The sequence below is a fragment of the Hippocampus zosterae genome, chromosome 3, assembly GCF_025434085.1.
Source record: "Hippocampus zosterae strain Florida chromosome 3, ASM2543408v3, whole genome shotgun sequence".
NCBI classification, from domain to species: domain Eukaryota; kingdom Metazoa; phylum Chordata; class Actinopteri; order Syngnathiformes; family Syngnathidae; genus Hippocampus; species Hippocampus zosterae.
Genome location: NC_067453.1, coordinates 28,163,866 through 28,182,222, shown reverse-complemented (window position 1 = coordinate 28,182,222; position 18,357 = coordinate 28,163,866). Strand labels below are relative to the sequence as shown.

At 41.2% G+C, this 18,357-nt stretch overlaps 2 protein-coding genes across 2 annotated transcripts; one reads left to right on the top strand and one right to left on the bottom strand.

Moving 5' to 3' along the window:
• Nucleotides 1-223: 223 nt before the first annotated feature.
• On the bottom strand, nt 224-2,512 carry acd (ACD shelterin complex subunit and telomerase recruitment factor). The gene is made up of 2 exons (XM_052062103.1): nt 2,239-2,512; nt 224-2,036 (listed from the first exon to the last, which is right to left on the bottom strand). The coding sequence occupies exon 2, from the start codon at nt 1,955-1,957 to the stop codon at nt 353-355; it is 1,605 nt and encodes a 534-aa protein (XP_051918063.1). The 5' UTR covers nt 1,958-2,036; nt 2,239-2,512; the 3' UTR covers nt 224-352.
• Nucleotides 2,513-2,775: 263 nt separating this feature from the next.
• On the top strand, nt 2,776-18,064 carry gan (gigaxonin). Its single transcript, XM_052062070.1, has 13 exons — nt 2,776-2,925; nt 4,208-4,431; nt 4,543-4,657; nt 4,791-5,141; nt 6,958-7,026; nt 7,168-7,319; nt 7,977-8,098; nt 9,392-9,504; nt 11,217-11,366; nt 12,162-12,298; nt 13,111-13,245; nt 15,248-15,357; nt 15,447-18,064. The coding sequence occupies exons 1-13, from the start codon at nt 2,893-2,895 to the stop codon at nt 15,617-15,619; spliced, it is 1,884 nt and encodes a 627-aa protein (XP_051918030.1). The 5' UTR covers nt 2,776-2,892; the 3' UTR covers nt 15,620-18,064.
• Nucleotides 18,065-18,357: the final 293 nt, after the last annotated feature.

Genomic DNA, 18,357 nt, shown 5'->3' with positions numbered 1-18,357 from the left:
GAATCGAACCCGGTACCTCTGCACTGTGAAGCCCACGTGCTAACCAATGGACTACCGGGCCGCCCACATTTAGAAGGTTCCAAATAAGCAAAATGATAAGTGTGAGCACGTTTTAAAGATTCAACGAGTTAAGCATTATTAACTCACAGTGTTCCAGAAGACGAAAAAAAATGGAGATAAAAAGATGCACTCACTGTGTGTGGCAGTGTATCTTAACTGTTAAAAAAAAAGGATCATTTTATTAGAAACTATGCACGATGTAACAAACACACAAACATTGTTATTTATAATATTTAACTTTCTTAAAGAGATTTTCAATGAAAATGTCAATTAGGAATAACAGAGTGGTGTTTCAATCACTTAGGGTGCAGTCCGGCGTTCTCTGTTTTGGAACAAGATATTTGACAGCCCACGCCAGCAGAGATTTTGCTACTTGAAACTTGCTAAAGTCGTGAAGATTCTGCCCAGACGCCATGTAAGTGTATGAGAACGGCTCTCCACCAGCGTGAACAGTCAGAGTTTTTCTTTTTTCAGCACACAAAGTTTCAACGTGAATGCCGCCTTCATCAGTGCCAGAGGTCATGACCTGAGCTTCATCTTCCTCCACTGCAACTGTTGCTTGCGCTTCTTGCACACACTCAACATTCAGTTTTCTTTTTGCCTTTCTGTGTTGTCTCCCGATAGTTTCTTGTTGCGCATCTACATTCCCAATTAAGGACTGCACTTCTTCGGGAGCAGTGGGACTAGTTGGTGTTCCCGTGTTACATTTGCCAGATGAGCACGCCGTTTTTTTATACGGCGGAAATGAGTCATGGGCCTCTTTGCTGTGTTGTAAATCCTCAGATTGTGTGCTCGTTATGGGAAGTTGGGTACCGGTTATGCTCAAATGATAGTTTTGTTTGTGGGACTGCATAGGCGGTATTGGAATGGCTTCCTGGGACATACCCAAGAAAGATAAACCATTAGGTGGAGGAAACATTTCCCATGGTTTCTCTAATGGTGTGATCTCCTTATTGGTCAACTTGACACATACACTGTCAGGATCGGCGATGTTATCTCCACAGTTTTGGACTTCTCCCGCTCCCTCCGGAAGCTTTGCAGTTTGCCCGTCCACAGGATCAACAGAGGATCGGGTACACGGCGAAGGCTGCAAATTCAACATCATGTCCCCATCGGTTGTCGATATATTGGCGCTTTCTTTCGGTCCATGCACGGCATGTCCTTCTGGGATGAGGAGACACTTGATCGGAATGCTGAAGCATCCCATGTCATTTTCCCGTTCGATGTCCCAGTTGGTGGGAGTGAACATGTCTGATTCAGTCACTGTTGGGTGGCCATTAAATGAGGAAACCCCCAGAATCGCCAACCTAAACATCATCAGTCTCTTCTGCACATCCTGAAGCACGGTTTGAACATTGTCATTCTGCCACTCCCCAAGCAGCTCAGACAGATTAAAGTCATTTGGATTCGCTAGAGAGTCCTGCGTTTCCTGGACCATAATTGCCCTCCATGTCTCAAAGATTTTCTGTTTCACAGAACGCAAAGTGGTGCAGCATGGGGTGCGGGGTTTGGTTGGGCCAACTGAAATTACCATAATCCTTCCAGCTGACAAGAAGAACTTGGATCTGGTCGGGTCCGCGGCAGTGTGAAACTTCAGTCTGTGGCCTGTGACGTAAACGGTACAATCGATCAGATTCTTGAAATTTTCAATCTCGTCCCTTCGAAGATACTCCACGGCAGTTGGGGTGAGAAAGGTGGGGATCTGCACTACGCCATCAGATAGAAAGAGCAGATCTGGGGGGCCTTCTGTGAGCCTAGCTTCAGAATTTGACATCCGACTCGCAGCTGTAACATAAGCCCTCGGCGTCCTGCGGTCACTGGTCCCCTCCTCACTCCCATAACTCTGGATGAGACTCTCAATCCACGGAGCCAGTACGTCCTTCTTACGGCGGAACATGTTTGAGGATTCAGGTTTTTTTTTTACTGCTATTCCGTTAGGCAATCACTGAAGACATTCAGACGTTCCATCAGACAATCTATGAAACAAAAACAATAACACAGACTATTAGCACTTCACAATACTGTACATACACATGTAATAATGTGTCGCTATTGTTTAATACAATGCCGTATTTGAATTACGATCGTGTAAGAGGTTAAACAGCAAGCAGTTTTACTGAAATACGGCTCCTTAATTTATTTTAACATAGGCATGTTATATTATTTAAGTCGCATTACGTTTGTTTACTTTCCCGAATTCCAGTTGTTGCTGCAGGCTCCGTGAGATTGGAGCGGTCACACACCGGAAGTATTTGTCACGCTCGTGTGACGCTAACAGTATGGCTCCGTTCCGTTTTGCTTCAAGTCGTCCTTTACATATAATCTTTGGAATATAAACATGATACAGTACTGCTTCCCAAATCATTTTATCTTCTTACAAAAATAGTATAATTATATTTCAGCACTGTGATTATTTATAAGTGCCAAAACTGCTGATTTAGAATGCAAACAACAAACTAAAACTACGTATAGCTTATTTGAATGCTACTCAGATACGTATTTCCGGCACGCAGATGGTATGTTCAAGTACAGTGACAAGTCTGCGCTAATATAATTTTAAAATTACGAAGACCGACTTGTTTAGGTTGTTCTGGAATCGTTTACAAAGATGATAATAGTGAAAATATAAAATCTCTATTTATATAAAATATAAATTGTATACTTTCACTGTCAAATCAAATCTACACGGGTTAAGTTTTTGAATGAATATGAATATGACAATTTTCCATTGGCTTCAAATGCAACACAAGCACTGTCTTGATTTTCTCATAACAGTGTGATGTGTGCGGTCTAAAATATAGTTGCGTTATTCGCACAGACTAGACTGCACCCATGAAAAAGAGTGACGTATTTTTTCATCTCAAGGTACGTCATATCTCTGTTACATTCGAGTTTGGATTCGTTCATAAATGACATTGCAAGTTTCGAACAATTGTAAACCTACATCAAGTAATAGCGGAATACAGTATATTCATATTGATCACACAGTTGTTGACCTTTTCTGCGAGCACTTTCGCGTGCACTATATTGCTAACTAAAATGTGTCACTTTGGGGAAAGATCACAATAAAATAAACCTTCTGCTCGCCGAGTCTTTGACAAACAAATGGGCTAAAATTCATTTGGGCACCTGGTAGTTTGTGTGTTACTCTCTGTTAATCTCATATGCAATTCATCTTTCTCGTTGACATATTCTACTGATTCGCCATTTTGCGTATATTTCCAGTATGCGTGGTATACAATAATCGCTGTCTATTAAACCGGTTTTTGTGAGTCATGTTGGCTTCCTACACAGGACAGTCGAGATAATGTGCTCTCTACTCTCCCCTGTGGCGTGTCATTGTAAATTCGGATTGTTTTTTAAAAATTTTGTTTCGGGGTTTTTTTTAGGGCGACGTTAATGTAGTTGTGTTTGTCTTTTTGCATGACTACGTTTTATTACAATAAAGGATATTTAACAAAATAATAACATCTATAAGATGTTCTAGCACTGATACTGCAGCTCTGCTTAACCTTTGGCTTTGAAATGATAGTGTTTCGGCTATTATTTAAAAGTGTCTCTTTTCACTCTGGCCAGCATTGCTGCCAAGTTATTGGCTGAGAAGTTGTGTGGATGGTGATTATTTTAGCTACTTCTAGTGAGGCAGCGACCCGGTAGTCCAGTGGTTAGCACGTCGGCTTCACAGTGCAGAGGTACCGGGTTCGATTCCAGCTCCGGCCTCCCTGTGTGGAGTTTGCATGTTCTCCCCGGGTCTGCGTGGGTTTTCTCCGGGTGCTCCGGTTTCCTCTCACATTCCAAAAATATGCTTGGCAGGCTGATTGAACACTCTAAATTGTCCCTAGGTGTGAGTGTGAGTGCGAATGGTTGTTCGTCTAACTAATTGGCATGTTGAGTCACTTTATGTCTTAACCTCCATGGCAGAGGCTCCATCGAACCCCTGAGACCAATTCACTGAATTCTTTGATCGAACCCATGTTAAGAACCACTGATCTAGGATGTACTTAATCTTTTAATTTCATACCTGAAGCATGTGCATAATATGTCCCATTTTTTATTCAATGTCTTTAATCTGATTGGTTCCACCCTTTTTTTATGTTTGAGCTATTTTTTTCACAATACTGATCTGCAAACTGTCATTAGTGATCAGGATTTAAGAGCACACAACCAGACTTCCCCAAGTCCAGACATGCCAGGTTCTGCATCGAGTGATCCTGGTTCAAAGGTATTTGACCCTCAACATTCCCAGAACCTCCTCAGAGTTCTTCGCACGTTCTGGCAAGAGCAAAGCTTCCATGATGCACTGCTGGTAGTAGACGGTGAGGAGCTTCCTGTTCAGAAAAACATCCTGGCTGCAGCCAGCCCTTATATTAGGTGAGACATTTTAGCTTCATTCCACTCATGGTAGCACTCATGGTAAATATTTCAATGTGCCTATAAAGTACGAGGGGCAATGGGCTGCTCATGTTCATGATTCCATTCTAGGACCAAACTGAACTACAATCCTCCAAAAGAAGATGGGTCAACGTACAGGATTGAGCTGCAAGGGGTCTCCATGCCCATTATGAAACAGATTCTGGACTTTATCTTCAGTGGTGAAGTGAGTGCAGATGCTTTCAGAAGCATCTTAGATTTCAGGCGTGGTTCCTTTTGTTTCAATTTGTACGACATCACCTTGTCTGTTGTTTATGTACTTGTTTGTGTTTTAACGTCTGACTGACCTTTCCATACAGATCACTTTAAGTGAAGGCACCATCCAGGACATGGTACAAGCATCTGACCTGCTCCTCATGACTGAGCTCAAGTTGCTGTGTTGCCAGTTCCTCGAAAGCTGCATCACAGCAGAAAACTGTATCGGCATTCGTCTTTTTTCCCTCCATTACTGCCTGCACCATGTCCACTACACTGCCACAGAGTACTTGCATACGCATTTCCGTGATGTGGCGCTCACAGAGGAGTTCAGGGAGTTGTCTCATGACCGACTCTGCGAGGTGCTGGCTGAGGAGAAGCTTAACGTCGGTAATGAGAAGCATGTGCTGGAGGCTGTGGTGCGATGGTTCAGCCACGATCCAGACGCTCGCAGGGTATGTGCTCACCGATGTTGGACCTGGCTCACAATCTCTTCTCTAGTTAATCCAGAACACTTTTGACAGGTTTGAGGTCAAGCTTCTGTGCAACATAGTCCACTCCACGCACAGTTACAGGCGACATCAAAAGGCTGTCCCTAAACGGTTCCCACATATTTTATGGCATACAATCGACCATTGGTGGTCCAGTTGGTTAGCGCGTCGACCTCACAGTGCAGAGGTACCAGGTTCAATTCCAGCTCCGGCCTCCCAGTGTGGAGTTTGCATTTTCTCCCCGTGCCTGTGTGAGTTTTCTCAGTTTTTTTTTAGGGTAATCCAGCACCCCCCTCGACCCTTGTGAGGATAAGCAGATCGGAAAATGGATGGATGGATACAATTGACCATCATGTGTTTGTAGAAAATTAAGATGCAGGCAGTATTGGGGTCTCTAGTCCAGCTTCTGTTTGATTAATTAATTACTATGTTCTTGAAGTTGTTTTTATTGTTTATTATTGATTCAATTCAGATGTCCTGCCTTTTTATTTATTTATTTTTTTAAGGACCAAATACTACCAAGGCTGGATTTATATGCGCATCTTTAATATGGCTATTTTCACATTCACAGGACACATGAACTTTCCCATGCGCACAAAATCCCAAATTGCACATACATTTTTTTGTACCAACTTAAACCTCATTAGGGTTGTGTTGAGTGGATCTCCACTGATAGTTATGTTACTATCCTACCTAATATTACACATTGGACTGCTCACCAGCTAGTTGCATGGCAGGTACACTCTGGACAAACAACCTAAAATTCCCATCGGTCAGAGGACGCCAAGAAAAGTCTTGCAAGCACAAATTTTAAACCTCTAATAGTAACAATTTACTGACTGTTCCCCTTAGTGATTTAAATGACGGTAACCCATACATTACTCCACTGCCCACAACAATTTTGCTTATTTAATGAGCAACACCTCTCTAATGTAGCATAATTTGGAGCAGGATTTCTCAAATACTTTTCACCAAGACCCACCTCAAAAAATATTTAGCTCTCCAAGTACCACCATAATGGCCCATTTTAAAATACATTTAAAAACAAACAAACTAAACACAACTGAGATTGAGGTTTCGGTCCTAAAAAGTGCATTTACTGTACTTGCTGACGGCAAGCCCATCAGATACATTGAAGAGATGTGCCAAGCTCTTTCTCAGGTTCGACATCATGAGAGCTGACCTTGCAATTGCACATTTGAATGAATAACGAAATCTCTCCAAACATTACAGCATGATGCAGTGAGTGATGACATGACTAAATTGTTCTTTGTTTCGAAAGTGTAGGTTTCCATCCATCCATCCTTTATCTGAACCGCTTTGTCCTCACGAGGGTCGCAGGCGTGCTGGAGCCCATCCCAGCTGAATTTGGGCAATAGTACACCCTGAATTGGTTGTTAAGCTAATCGAAGGGCACACATACATGTAGACAAACAGGTTAACCTTTTACACTTACAATCACACTTCGGGACAATTTAGAGTGTTCCATGATGTTTTTGGAATGGTGGGATGAAACCGGAGTAACTGGACAAAACCGATGAAGGCATGGGGAGAACATGAATGGACAAATAAAGGATATCTTATCTTATGAAAACACCACACAGGAAGGCCGGGTCCCGCAATTGAACCCATGACCTCTGCACTGTGAAGCGGACTTGCTAAACAGTCTGTTACTGTTACCGTTCTGCCTGTTATCAGCTAATGTGCTGTATATCAAGTAAACAGCAGCACTGCACTGACTTTTTAAAATGTTTAAACCAATCTCTTTATCTAATTGCAGGTTCACATGAGGGAAGTGATGTCTGCAGTGTGGTTGCAAGGCTTGGATGCAAGCTACCTGAGAGAACAGGTACTGAAACTGATTATTCTTTTGCATTGTGTTGTATAATGTCCAGTCTGCACATTCAGTTCATTATAGGTATAGATTTCCATGCTGAACAGATATTTCTCGCCAGGCCAGGTTTTAACTTGTGTCATCATATCCCTTTAGGCCTTGGGGGAGCCGCTGATGAGAGAGGTGATTAGAGAGCACTGTCAGCCAGTGCTTGCGGAGAGTCAGCCACAAGGCGAAGCTCTTCTTGCTGCTTTCAAGCCTCGAGGTTACTCTGAGTGCATTGTTGTTGTCGGCGGAGAGGATCGTAGGTAAGATGTGGAAATTAGTTCAATCGTGACTCCAGAGTGAAAACAAAACTTAATTTGTTCGACCATTGTGCTAAAATAAGATTTGTTGTTTTTCTTTTGTCTAGTATAAAAGCTATAAAAATCGACCTCACGTTGCTTTTAAATTGCCACTTTTAAATCATTGGTTCTGACAACAAAGGTAATTATAGAGTTATTCGACATTTTAGTAACATAAAAAAAAAAATGAATTTCAAACATACTGCAATAAAACAAGATAAAATAACGTGGTGTACTACTAAAAATGGACCCCTCTGGAATGATGAATATCGAGTGGTTAGCACGTTGACATCATTAAAAAATAAATAAAATAAAAGGAAAATTGACTTTCTCGTGTGAAAAGAGCTAATTCATGAGCATGATTAAAAAAACAAAACAAAAACACCTATTTTATACTTTGACTGAAAAACATTCACAGATGGGGCTGACTTCTCTTGTACTGGTGTCTTATTCAATTTGTGTGCAGCATAACAACTAATTGCTGCCTCACCATGTTTGCTTTAAACTCTGGACGACTATTTGACCCAAATCTGTGGACCTCACAACTTTGCTTGATGCTCTTAATGTTAAAATGAGCGCATAGTTCCTCTAGATGAGTGCAAATTTGTTTGTTTCATACAGGACCAGGAAGCCCACAGCTCTGACTCGCTGCATGTGTCCACTTTATGACACCAATCGACAAACCTGGATTGAGCTGCAGCCTATTAGCATCGCCCGTATCGGTCATGGGGTGGTCTCTGCTGGTATGTGACAGGGCATAACAGTGATGCAGAAATTGTCTTTTAACTCATTCATGGTTTTCCCCTCTCAATTGGGGCTTATAATGATATGTTAAATGAGTAGTCAAGACAGTGAAATTCCTCTACAACGAAACCTACATGGGCGAAAATACCCCCTTGTGTGAAAAATCTTCATGCATTAACACCATTCCCACTTTGCTGCCCCCCATACAACGAAAAAAAAACCATGTTGCATTATACGAAATCTTTTTCTCTGCTCTTGCCTCGCGACGAGATTCACTACGACAAAGTCTAATCCAACAGCGACCTCTACTGTTTCGTTTGGAAACGGCAACAGCAACCACCACACTGGTTGACACATGTGCAGTAGTCCAGGAAGTATTTGTTATTGTTTGTTTCAGACGCAGCAAGAATGTTGCATTTTTAAATGGCTACAAAACTGACCTTTGGATGTCAAGCAGCTAAGACAAGAAGAGCTCTGATCCTGGAAGAGAGGGTAAAAGTGATCAAAATGAAAGACGGCGGAACCAAAATAAGACATTATCCAAGAAATTGATGCAAGTGAAAGTGAATGTTGATGGAAAATTTCACAATTTCTTTCCCTTTTTATCTTTCTACACTAACTATATGAAGTGTCAAATAAGTGGATGCTCATACTTATGCACTATTGGAATAAAAATAAAGAGTACACATATGTTTGTGTGTGCGTGTACACATTCGTTTGTGTGTGTGTGTGTGTGTTTCCATCTGAGATCAAATTTGCTACTGTGAAAAACCCCCTGTTGTGAAAAATTTCTTGCTGCAAACATGATTTTGTTGTAGAGGAGTATCACTGTACCAGTGATTCTGAACTGGTGGGTTGGGACCCGAAAGTGTATTGTTTTTTTTTTAATGTTCCCCCAGAAAAGAAGTGTACCAAGTTCCAATGTGTATAAGCATCAGGAAAGGTTACTCACTTGCACTCTAGTCACTGGCTACTCAGAAAAAAAAAACAATCAATGCAGCTCACGGCTAGTGAATGTCATAGCTCGTAAAATATTTTTTGGCAGTATGTACAACTAATTTTAAATTGTCCTTAAAAATGTAAGTTATGGCACCTGTATTTTTTAAAGGCTACTTTGACATACACTCAAAAAAAAGATTCATTGTTCTCAACTTCAATAAAAGTAGGTCATGACTTTACAACAACAGGATGATGTGGGTCCCAGGGCGACAGCAGTTCACAACCACTGGTCTAAACTGTACAAATAAGTACTGTAATGCATTTTGAATAATGTTGAATTTCCTGTGTTTTAGAGGGATTTCTATTTGTGGTGGGTGGGAGAGACGAGAACAACATAGTCTTGGACACTGGTGAGAAGTATGACCCAGAGTCCAATACATGGAGTCCCATCCCCTCAATGTTACAGGTATGCTGACCAATTCATGCGTTTTCAAATGAATGAATTGCAATCTTTTCTTTTCACTGAAGTCGAGGTTAAATCGTACGAACGTTTGATATCAGGATTATCATGACCAAAATGATCACAGCTATCTGTATAATCATATTTTTTTTTAAAACACTGCCTGTTTCATGGTCATGTTGTCAGTGGAAGCAAGTCTGTCAACTGGTTACAAAAGGTACACATTGAATTTGATTCAGTTCCTTTCTATTAAAAAGGTCATCTATATTTAGGTTGAAACATGCAAAACTATTGAAATAATTTGCATAGTATTTTAGGGTCCACAAAATAATAATAATAATAATAATACATTTTATTTGTGGGCGCCTTTCTAGAAACTCAAGGACACCTTACAACAAGCAGTTAAAATCATGAGTACAATGTTAAAAACAACATCAAATAAGAAAAAATACATACAACAAAAATAAATAAATAAATAAAATAGTAATGAATCATTGGTGTTTGCATTATGAGGGCGTCCTTGAAAAAAAAAATCATCCCTGTAAGGGGCCCCAGGACCCGAAAGGTTTGAAAACCCCTGATATTCCTGCAGGCTTCAACACACACCAAGAATAGCAGATTGCTCTCTCGATGCACAACTTGACCATATTATCCTTGTTTGCGAATGAAGAGAAGATGCGAGCATTCTTAACCCAAGGTGTACCTTTTAAATCAACAACTAAGTTGTTTACATGCAAACTTAGGTTATAGGTGATTTTTGAGCACGGTGCCATCATATCAAGAACTAACACATCCCTTTGCCATGTTATCTGCCAATGCTATTGCTAGTTTTGGTGCTCTATTTGATTGCGTATGACAAGTTAAATAAAAGCGTTAAATAACAACCAATTATAATCAATGCAAATGGTTTGGACAATGAGCGATGGATTACTTAAAAATATCAATAGATTCAACTAAATATCAGGTTTTATCGGTTCACCGTTTCATCATGACGCACAATTTGTATTTCATCTTTTGTTTATATAACATCTGATGGAATCGCAACTTGCACACCACCAGTTGCCATGGAGACATTTTGAGGCTTGAGATTTTTATGACCGTCACCACTCGGCAGGGCTCAGAGGTTGAAGAGGACACATCAAACTCAACCTTCACCTTCTTCTCAATTACACACCTGTAAAGTGTCATGACTACAGCTTATGCTTTATGATGTTGCTCTGGTGACAATAGCTGTCACTCGACAGATGTGTAAACACCCGCCAGATTGCTCAGCGCCAGTTCTGTAGCAGTTCCTGCTTGAGTAGACGCATCCAAGTAGATGCACCCACGACCGTATTTTATTAAAGGTGACATGCACAAAAGATGGAAAATACCTGCCAGTTTGTTGTCGAGCTAGTGTTTTAATCTTCTCTATTTTATTTTTCTTTATTTCTGTTTTCAAAATATGATAGCATGCATTTGCATGATTGCTTGTACATTTTCTGACTTTTGTTTAGCTACAATTTGTAATTATTCGTACAAGGCATGTTTTACAGCCTCGTATGCCTTTCCAGTTCAAGTTTATTTCCACATTCTTTAGAATATAGTTTTGTTTAACTAGCTGAGTGAATTATTTTAGTTTTTCACACTCTTGAATTCCATCGAAAATATGAACGTGTTGGACAAGTTCCAGCATCGCAGACGAGCACTGAATAATGTCGTGACACTGATTTGTGCAGACTCGGCAGAACTTTGGCGTGGTGGAGCTGGATGGTCTCATTTATATTCTTGGTGGGGAGAATGCAGAAAGTGAACTGACCACGGTAGAAGTGTTTGATCCTCACGTCAAAACCTGGAAGATGCAGACCAGTATGACCATGATCCGCAAGGTAACACATCCTATAAATGGTCAGGTAGAATAAGTGGGGAAATGTGACTGAGCAGGACATAAAAGTAAATATGTAAAATAATAGTAAAAGAAATTTACTTTTCTGAGAATAACATAAATTTAATCTGTTATTTTATTTTCATAAAACATTACATTCTCTGTATTCTTTACGTCATATTATTTCCACTTAGTCGAGTGGCTTTGAATAAAATAACATTCAAAGCCACTCAATAAATAATTTATTAATGGTGGTATGGAGTTTTTAACCAATCATATTTTAGCTAGCTTGTGTTGCCAGGTAAATTAAACTTGCTCGGGGCCTTCAGATTAAACGGAGCAGTCTGCGTACTCGGGCCAGCTCGAAGGCCCTACGTCGAGACTGGCCATGCGCGTTTGGTGATTGGATTAGCGCCTTTTCTTTTTTCTGAGAATTGTATCCTGACTTGTTCAAGAAAGATTCTTTAAAAAAAAAAAAATAAAGATTGGAATCGCGCCTGCGAGAGCTATCACTGCATTTTAACCCAAAATGGCCGAAGGAGAAGACATTGATCTGGTTGCAGAACTACTTTCCACACAATTCTGCAGACTGCAGTGAGTTGTGCCTCTTTCGTGATTGCTCCAAATAACCAGGTTACACACGGTGGATGATTTAGAGGTGCTGCTGAAATTTTCAGCTCTTCAGGCTTTTTGTTTGATCTTGTGGCTTTGTGTTTGCTCTGATATGGCACCAGCAACCTGTTAGACCAAATAATGAATATACATACTATAAATCTGATCTCCCACGCTCCTTCCCCAGGTGGGTTGCTATGCCTCCATGAATAAGAAGATCTATGCCATTGGTGGCGGTTCCTACGGGAAACTTTTCGACTCGGTTGAATCCTTTGACCCCAAAACCCAGCAGTGGACAGGCCTCTGTCCGCTCAAGGAGAGAAGGTAATCACATAGTTTTGCATCTAGTAGTCTTGTAATAAATTAAGGAGGCTTTTTTATTACCGGTACATTTACTGATGCAAACACTTGCCATTGAGAATGTTTGTTTCACCTTACCTTCATTGTTGATGTTACAGATTCATTTGTCTTCATTTATTTGTGTTTATTTATTTGTTTATTTGTTTTTTGAATTAAAAAAAAATACCTGTACACGGTTGACTGAGACTGTATGACCTTCTATGTTTCGGTATCACACAACAAGAATCGAAACATGTCTTTGTGGTCATTGTTACTACACGTACAGTTTCAGTTTGACTTGTTTTCGAGCTATTCTTCATGCTCTAAACTTGCACTGAATGATGGAGCAATAGTTATGACAGTTTTTTAGTCAGAATGCGTACCTTGATAAATCTCTTGACAAATAAATGTGCCGTGTTGCATGAACTTAGCCATGCAATACCACAGCTGAAACTGAGCTTTTTTTCCACCGGCATAGTTTTCATTCAAAAGAGACATGCACTTTTGTCACGGGGATATTTCGGTCCCATGCTTTTTGTCAAATGCTTTGTCTTCCTTAAATAAGCCAATTTACGAGTACCTGTTGAATGCAAGTAGCTGACTCTCATCCCGCCCCACGTACTTCTAGGCCAATAGCAAGTTTGGATTTTACACTTTGAAAACCAAGGGCAGAGCGAGATGTGGCTGCGTTTAGATTTCATCTCCAAATAGTCATAGGTCTTGCTTCTAAACCATGTACTGTAAACAGTATGATGATGACTCTTAAGTTGATCAGACATCCACCCCTTTCTGGTTAGATTTGGATCTGTGGCCTGTGGCGTCGGTAAGGAGCTCTACGTGTTTGGCGGTGTGAGAAGTCAAGAGAACGACAACCCGGAGCAACGGCACATGATGACCTGCAAGTCTGAATTCTACCACGATGAAATGAGGAGGTTTGTATCTGCTGGCTTCTCTTCCACATCCAAGAACAGTATTAGTGATTCATTTTCTGATGAAGGACGCTACTCAAGTCAGTAAGTGCCTTGTAATTCATTTTAGCTTCTAACGAAAGGCTATCTGTTGTTTTTATCGTCTTGTCTGTAAGTCGGGAGGTCTTGACCTGAAGGTTTTTAAATATTAGTTTATTGGTGGTTTATATTCTTTTCATGAATTATGATATTTTTCAGTAAAGCAACGCGCTTTCATACGTATGTGAAATATTTTTACATTAACCTTTTAGAAAAAAATTCTGGGTTCCTACGGGTCCTTAAAGTTCATAAAAATCCTTAAAATGTGTTTTAAATTTTTTTCTTAATTGTCCGTAATTTTTAGGGAAAACTTCTAAAATCAATAAAAATCCTTAGAAATTAACTTGTGGTGTTCATTTCATTTCATTTTCCCCACTCTTCCAAGAAATAGTTTTGTAGGAAAATGTGTGTGCAGGTGACCCATATGGCCATGAGCTCTGTTCTTAGTGTTCTGTTTAGTCGAAAATAAATTTAAGTTTTATATTTTCTAAATTTAAATTGTTCTTAGTGTACTTTATTTGAGAATGAATTCAAGTTTTTTCATTGTCCTACCTCTTGGTAGGACAATGAAAATTTGACATACAGTATATCAAATAAAGGGTTAAAGTGATTGCCTCTAAAAATAAAGATGTCCCCTTCCTTTGGCAGCAATGATTTGAACACCAGCTTAGTGATATGTGGCTTTCAGACCGCATATTGTTGAGCAGGCATTAAATCCACCATGAATCCCCTACTGAATGGAGAAAAAAAGTCCTCTAAAAATGGCTAAATTAGCTCTCAAAAGTCCTTAAAAGGACCATAAAGAAAAAGCAAGTGGAAGAGTGAAAACCCTGTACTTTCTTTGCAAAAAATGGTCGCAAAAAGGCTCCAGCCCTCTGCGCAGTAAAAAAAGAAGTTTTGTCCCTGCAATACACTTTAAGGTAGTCCATCCATCCATTTTCCGAACCGCTTGATCCTCACTAGGGTCACAGGGCGTGCTGGAGCCTATCCCAGCCGTCTTCGGGCAGTAGGCAGGGAACACCCTGAATCAGTTGCCAGCCAATCGCAGGGCACACAGAGACGAACAACCATCCAGGCCCACACTCACACCTAGGGACAATTTAGCATGCCATGCATGTTTTTGGAATGTGGGAGGAAACCGGAGCACCCGGAGAAAACCCACGCAGGCCCGGTGAGAACATGCAAACTCCACACAGGGAGGCCGGAGCTGGAATCGAACCCGGTACCTCTGCACTGTGAAGCCGACGTGCTAACCACTGGACTACCGGGCCGCACTTTAAGGTAGTGCGGAACAAAATTAGGTTTGCAGCGGTTCGATCCCTTGTATAATCATGTACAATGATACATCCAGCCATCCAGCCATGCATCTTTTGAAGCCACTGAAATATAGTTTCAGCATTCTTGGGTCCGTTGAAAGGCGATATATTAATATTTCTTCTTGTGAATAAAAATACAGCTGGATCCCGGTGGGGGCGCTGGTGGGTAAGATGAGTGTTGCTGTGATTTCACCAGAGAAAAGAAGCATCTGTGTTCCTCTGCGAGTGACACACTCTGCTCCCTTGCTGTTACGTCATCACTTCTGTAATTTGTGATGTTTTGTAAAGCTTGCCACACTGCCCGTGATCGATGGCACTTGAGTCGCCTCTTGTTCTTGTTCATGTCCCCGTGGTGCCATTTCATTTTTCTTTGTCGGATTAATACCGTCTTCACTCTGTCCCATGGTGCATTTAATGCCTTGGAAATTCTTGTGTAATCTTGTCCTTACTGATTCCATTGAACAATGAGATCCTTGAGATGTTGCGTAAGCTCTCTGGATCTGGATCATGGCTAGTGCTGTAAGATGTGACAACAAAATGTCAGAAAAAAACCCAACTACAAGAGCAGCTGGACTTGATTGTCACCAGTGTGATGATGTGGTTTTGTGCAGGTGGATGTTCCTAGATGACCAAAACTTGTGTATCCAGACCAGCTCATCATTCGTGTACGGTGCTGTTCCCATCGGAGGCAGCATCTATGTGGTTGGAGACTTGGATACCGGTCAGTGGAACGCAAACACGATGAACTGGATGCCTGGAAGCAACTTTGAGATTAATCATCTGCGCGCGTTACCTGTTGTGGCCACACAGGTACCAGTTTTGACTACATCCGCGAGTTCCGTCGCAGCACGGGGACCTGGCATCGTACCAAGCCCATGTTACCCAGCGACCTCTCCAAAACAACCTGCGCTGCACTTCGGATCGCCAACTGTCGTCTGTTCCGCCTTCAGTTGAGCCAAGGCATGTTTCGAATCAGAGTCTAAATTGAGGAAGAGCAAATGGGCTGCAGCTGTATGTCTCACTCTGACTTTTGCACACTTGTAACATCCAACCGCATACGACATGCTCGGGTTAAGAGAATTGATAAACACTGAAGTAATGTTGTGGTTGTTTTAGGGAGACTTTTATTTTAGATTTTTTTTTTTTTTGCTGTGTACTGTATATGCTGCCTAACCTTTTGTGGGATGAATTTATAAATGAAAAATATTTACTTTTTTGGTTGATGTGATATGGAACTATTTGACCATTCGATTTTGTTATTTTTTTTAACAGCTTGAAATGGATCCTTGCTTTTATTGTATTTATTTTTCCTGGAGGTCTACTGCTAAATGGAAGAAATAGCAGTCGGGATTTTTTACGGGGAAAGGATCTGACAGGATCATACATACATATCTTTTTTTTCACACTGGTTTTATGGGCCATTGATCATTGATTTCATCCTTTGGACGTCTGGAAGACTGGAGAAAAGACAAAATTGGTTACAAAGACACAAATTTGTCAACGTGGGGGAATTCCTGATTACGGGAACAATGTTTGACCTGTAGTTTTTTTTGCACTTCTGAGTGGAACCATCATTTTCAGAACATTGTTAAATGCTAAATGCTTTCCTCAGAACTTGTGTTTTCTGCAATGTTAGCTGCTCTTTGTCTCAGTCGTTTGGGCAAATCTTTTGAATTGGCTCCAGTCGGAAATACGTGAATGCAACATGTTCACTGTGAGCAAAAAGGAATCTTTTGGGACATTTCTGAGCCATCACCTGGCATCTTTCATTCGAAAAAAAAAATACTAAGTGGAAAAAGCTAGTTCTGGTTAGCGCAGTGGGCTATTTGTTAACATGTCTCCCCCGGTTGAAAGGTTCCATGTTTGAATCGTGTTGCCAGTCTTCCTTTGCATCTTCTCACCATGCTTGTGTGTTTTTGTTTTTGTCAATGAATACATCTCGTAGCCCTGATGGAACCAAATTAGACTTTACCAAAAGTGCATTGTGAGTTGTTGGTCTGGAATTTTTTTGTTTGTTTGGGGGGCGGGGGCCTTGGTGTGACCTCTGACCCGCTATTCCACTTGGTACAATCGTACCCCGTTGCTGTTACTGTCTGATCTCATGTCACAGTCACGCATGTAAAAAGTGGACTCACTCTCGGTAAGAGTGTACGCTGCAATGGAAACGTGATATCGTATAAAAGGACGACGGTACTCCCACCCCGAGAGACATCAAAGAGGTAAATGGCAAGAGTTGTGTCATTTAAAACTTTTTCATTCTGGTGAACAACAGGCCCGGTAGTCCAGCGGTTAGCACGTCGGCTTCACAGTGCAGAGGTACCGGGTTCGATTCCAGCTCCGGCCTCCCTGTGTGGAGTTTGCATGTTCTCCCCGGGCCTGCGTGGGTTTTCTCCGGGTGCTCCGGTTTCCTCCCACATTCCAAAAACATGCGTGGCAGGCTGATTGAACACTCTAAATTGTCCCTAGGTGTGGGTGTGAGTGTGAGCGTGGATGGTTGTTCGTCTCTGTGTGCCCTGCGATTGGCTGGCAACCGATTCAGGGTGTCCCCTGCCTACTGCCCGGAGACGGCTGGGATAGGCTCCAGCAGCCCCCGCGACCCTCGTGAGGATTGAGCGGTTCGGAAGATGAATCATTCTGGTGAACATTAGCAGTATTGTACAAACCAGGCGGGTAGGAACCACCTTATGTTGTATTCATCGTAAATCTCCTTTTTGCTGTCATGTTTCCACTTTTCTGAACCATAGATTCCTGTTTATTGCCAGATTTATACTCCTGATTCCTCAACTCGCCAACCGATATAAATTTGGATTACCGCTTGAGTGAAAGTCGTGCGTCAAACTTAATTCCGGATTACATCACTTACTACATTTTAGTGCCATAATTTGAAGCAGTTAACTCCCTTTGGAGACATTGCGGCCCTTTTTTACTACATTTGCAGTGTACGCCCTTGAGAATGCACTAAAAAAAATTATTTCCCAAGAAATTTTAAGTGCGGCTAAGCTCGGGGGGGGGGGGGGGGGTATTTTTATAACCTTCACGAGTGCGCTTCTAGTAAAGCCATTCAGCAAGTCCTTTCATACGCTCTTCAACGTTGATGGTTCCTTCTGTTAATGATTCATTTCCTCTATTAATGTTGAGAACAACATGACGTGTGTTGGTTAGAATTATGACTGGTGAACAGGGAACACTTTGTAAGAGCTTGTTAACAGTCCTGTCTCACCTGCTGTGTTGAATGCAGTGGCTTACTGTACTGTTCTCCTATATCGGCACATAATTATACGGCACGATAGTAGAAATCGAATCTAATAATGATCTTTTAATCTGCAGAAAAATATTTGGCTGTTCAACATGTATGAACGAGTATGTTTTGTAAATTATGGCCTGTGGTTGATGTCAAGGGAATTAAAGCACCAAAAAGACTTTAAAAATTGGAATCCCTGCTATCTTTGAGTCTTTTTGAATGACTTTGTATCTATGGATCATTGTTTGCCTTATCATGCTACCTCTCAGATGCAAAGTGACACACATACACGTCAGATTATATCACTCAGTGGTTTTTACAATGCAAATTGCTCGTTCCCACCAGGCTGATGGTGGAGTTGCTTCCCCGAATGTTAGCCTTTATTAGTCTTTCTCAATCTAAAAATATCAACGTTGTATGGAATACGTTTTTGGTCCCCATCTTTTAATGAAAGAAGACGTCACAGCGGTCACAGAAATA

Bases quoted from the DNA above. Each gene is read 5' to 3' on its own strand.
- acd (XM_052062103.1), bottom strand. From the start codon at position 1,957: ATGTTCCGCCGTAAGAAGGACGTACTGGCTCCGTGGATTGAGAGTCTC.
- gan (XM_052062070.1), top strand. From the start codon at position 2,893: ATGAAAAAGAGTGACGTATTTTTTCATCTCAAG. The intron at 5,142-6,957 runs GTATGTGCTCAC...ATCTAATTGCAG, and splicing joins ACGATCCAGACGCTCGCAGG to GTTCACATGAGGGAAGTGAT. The intron at 11,367-12,161 runs GTAACACATCCT...CTCCTTCCCCAG, and splicing joins GTATGACCATGATCCGCAAG to GTGGGTTGCTATGCCTCCAT.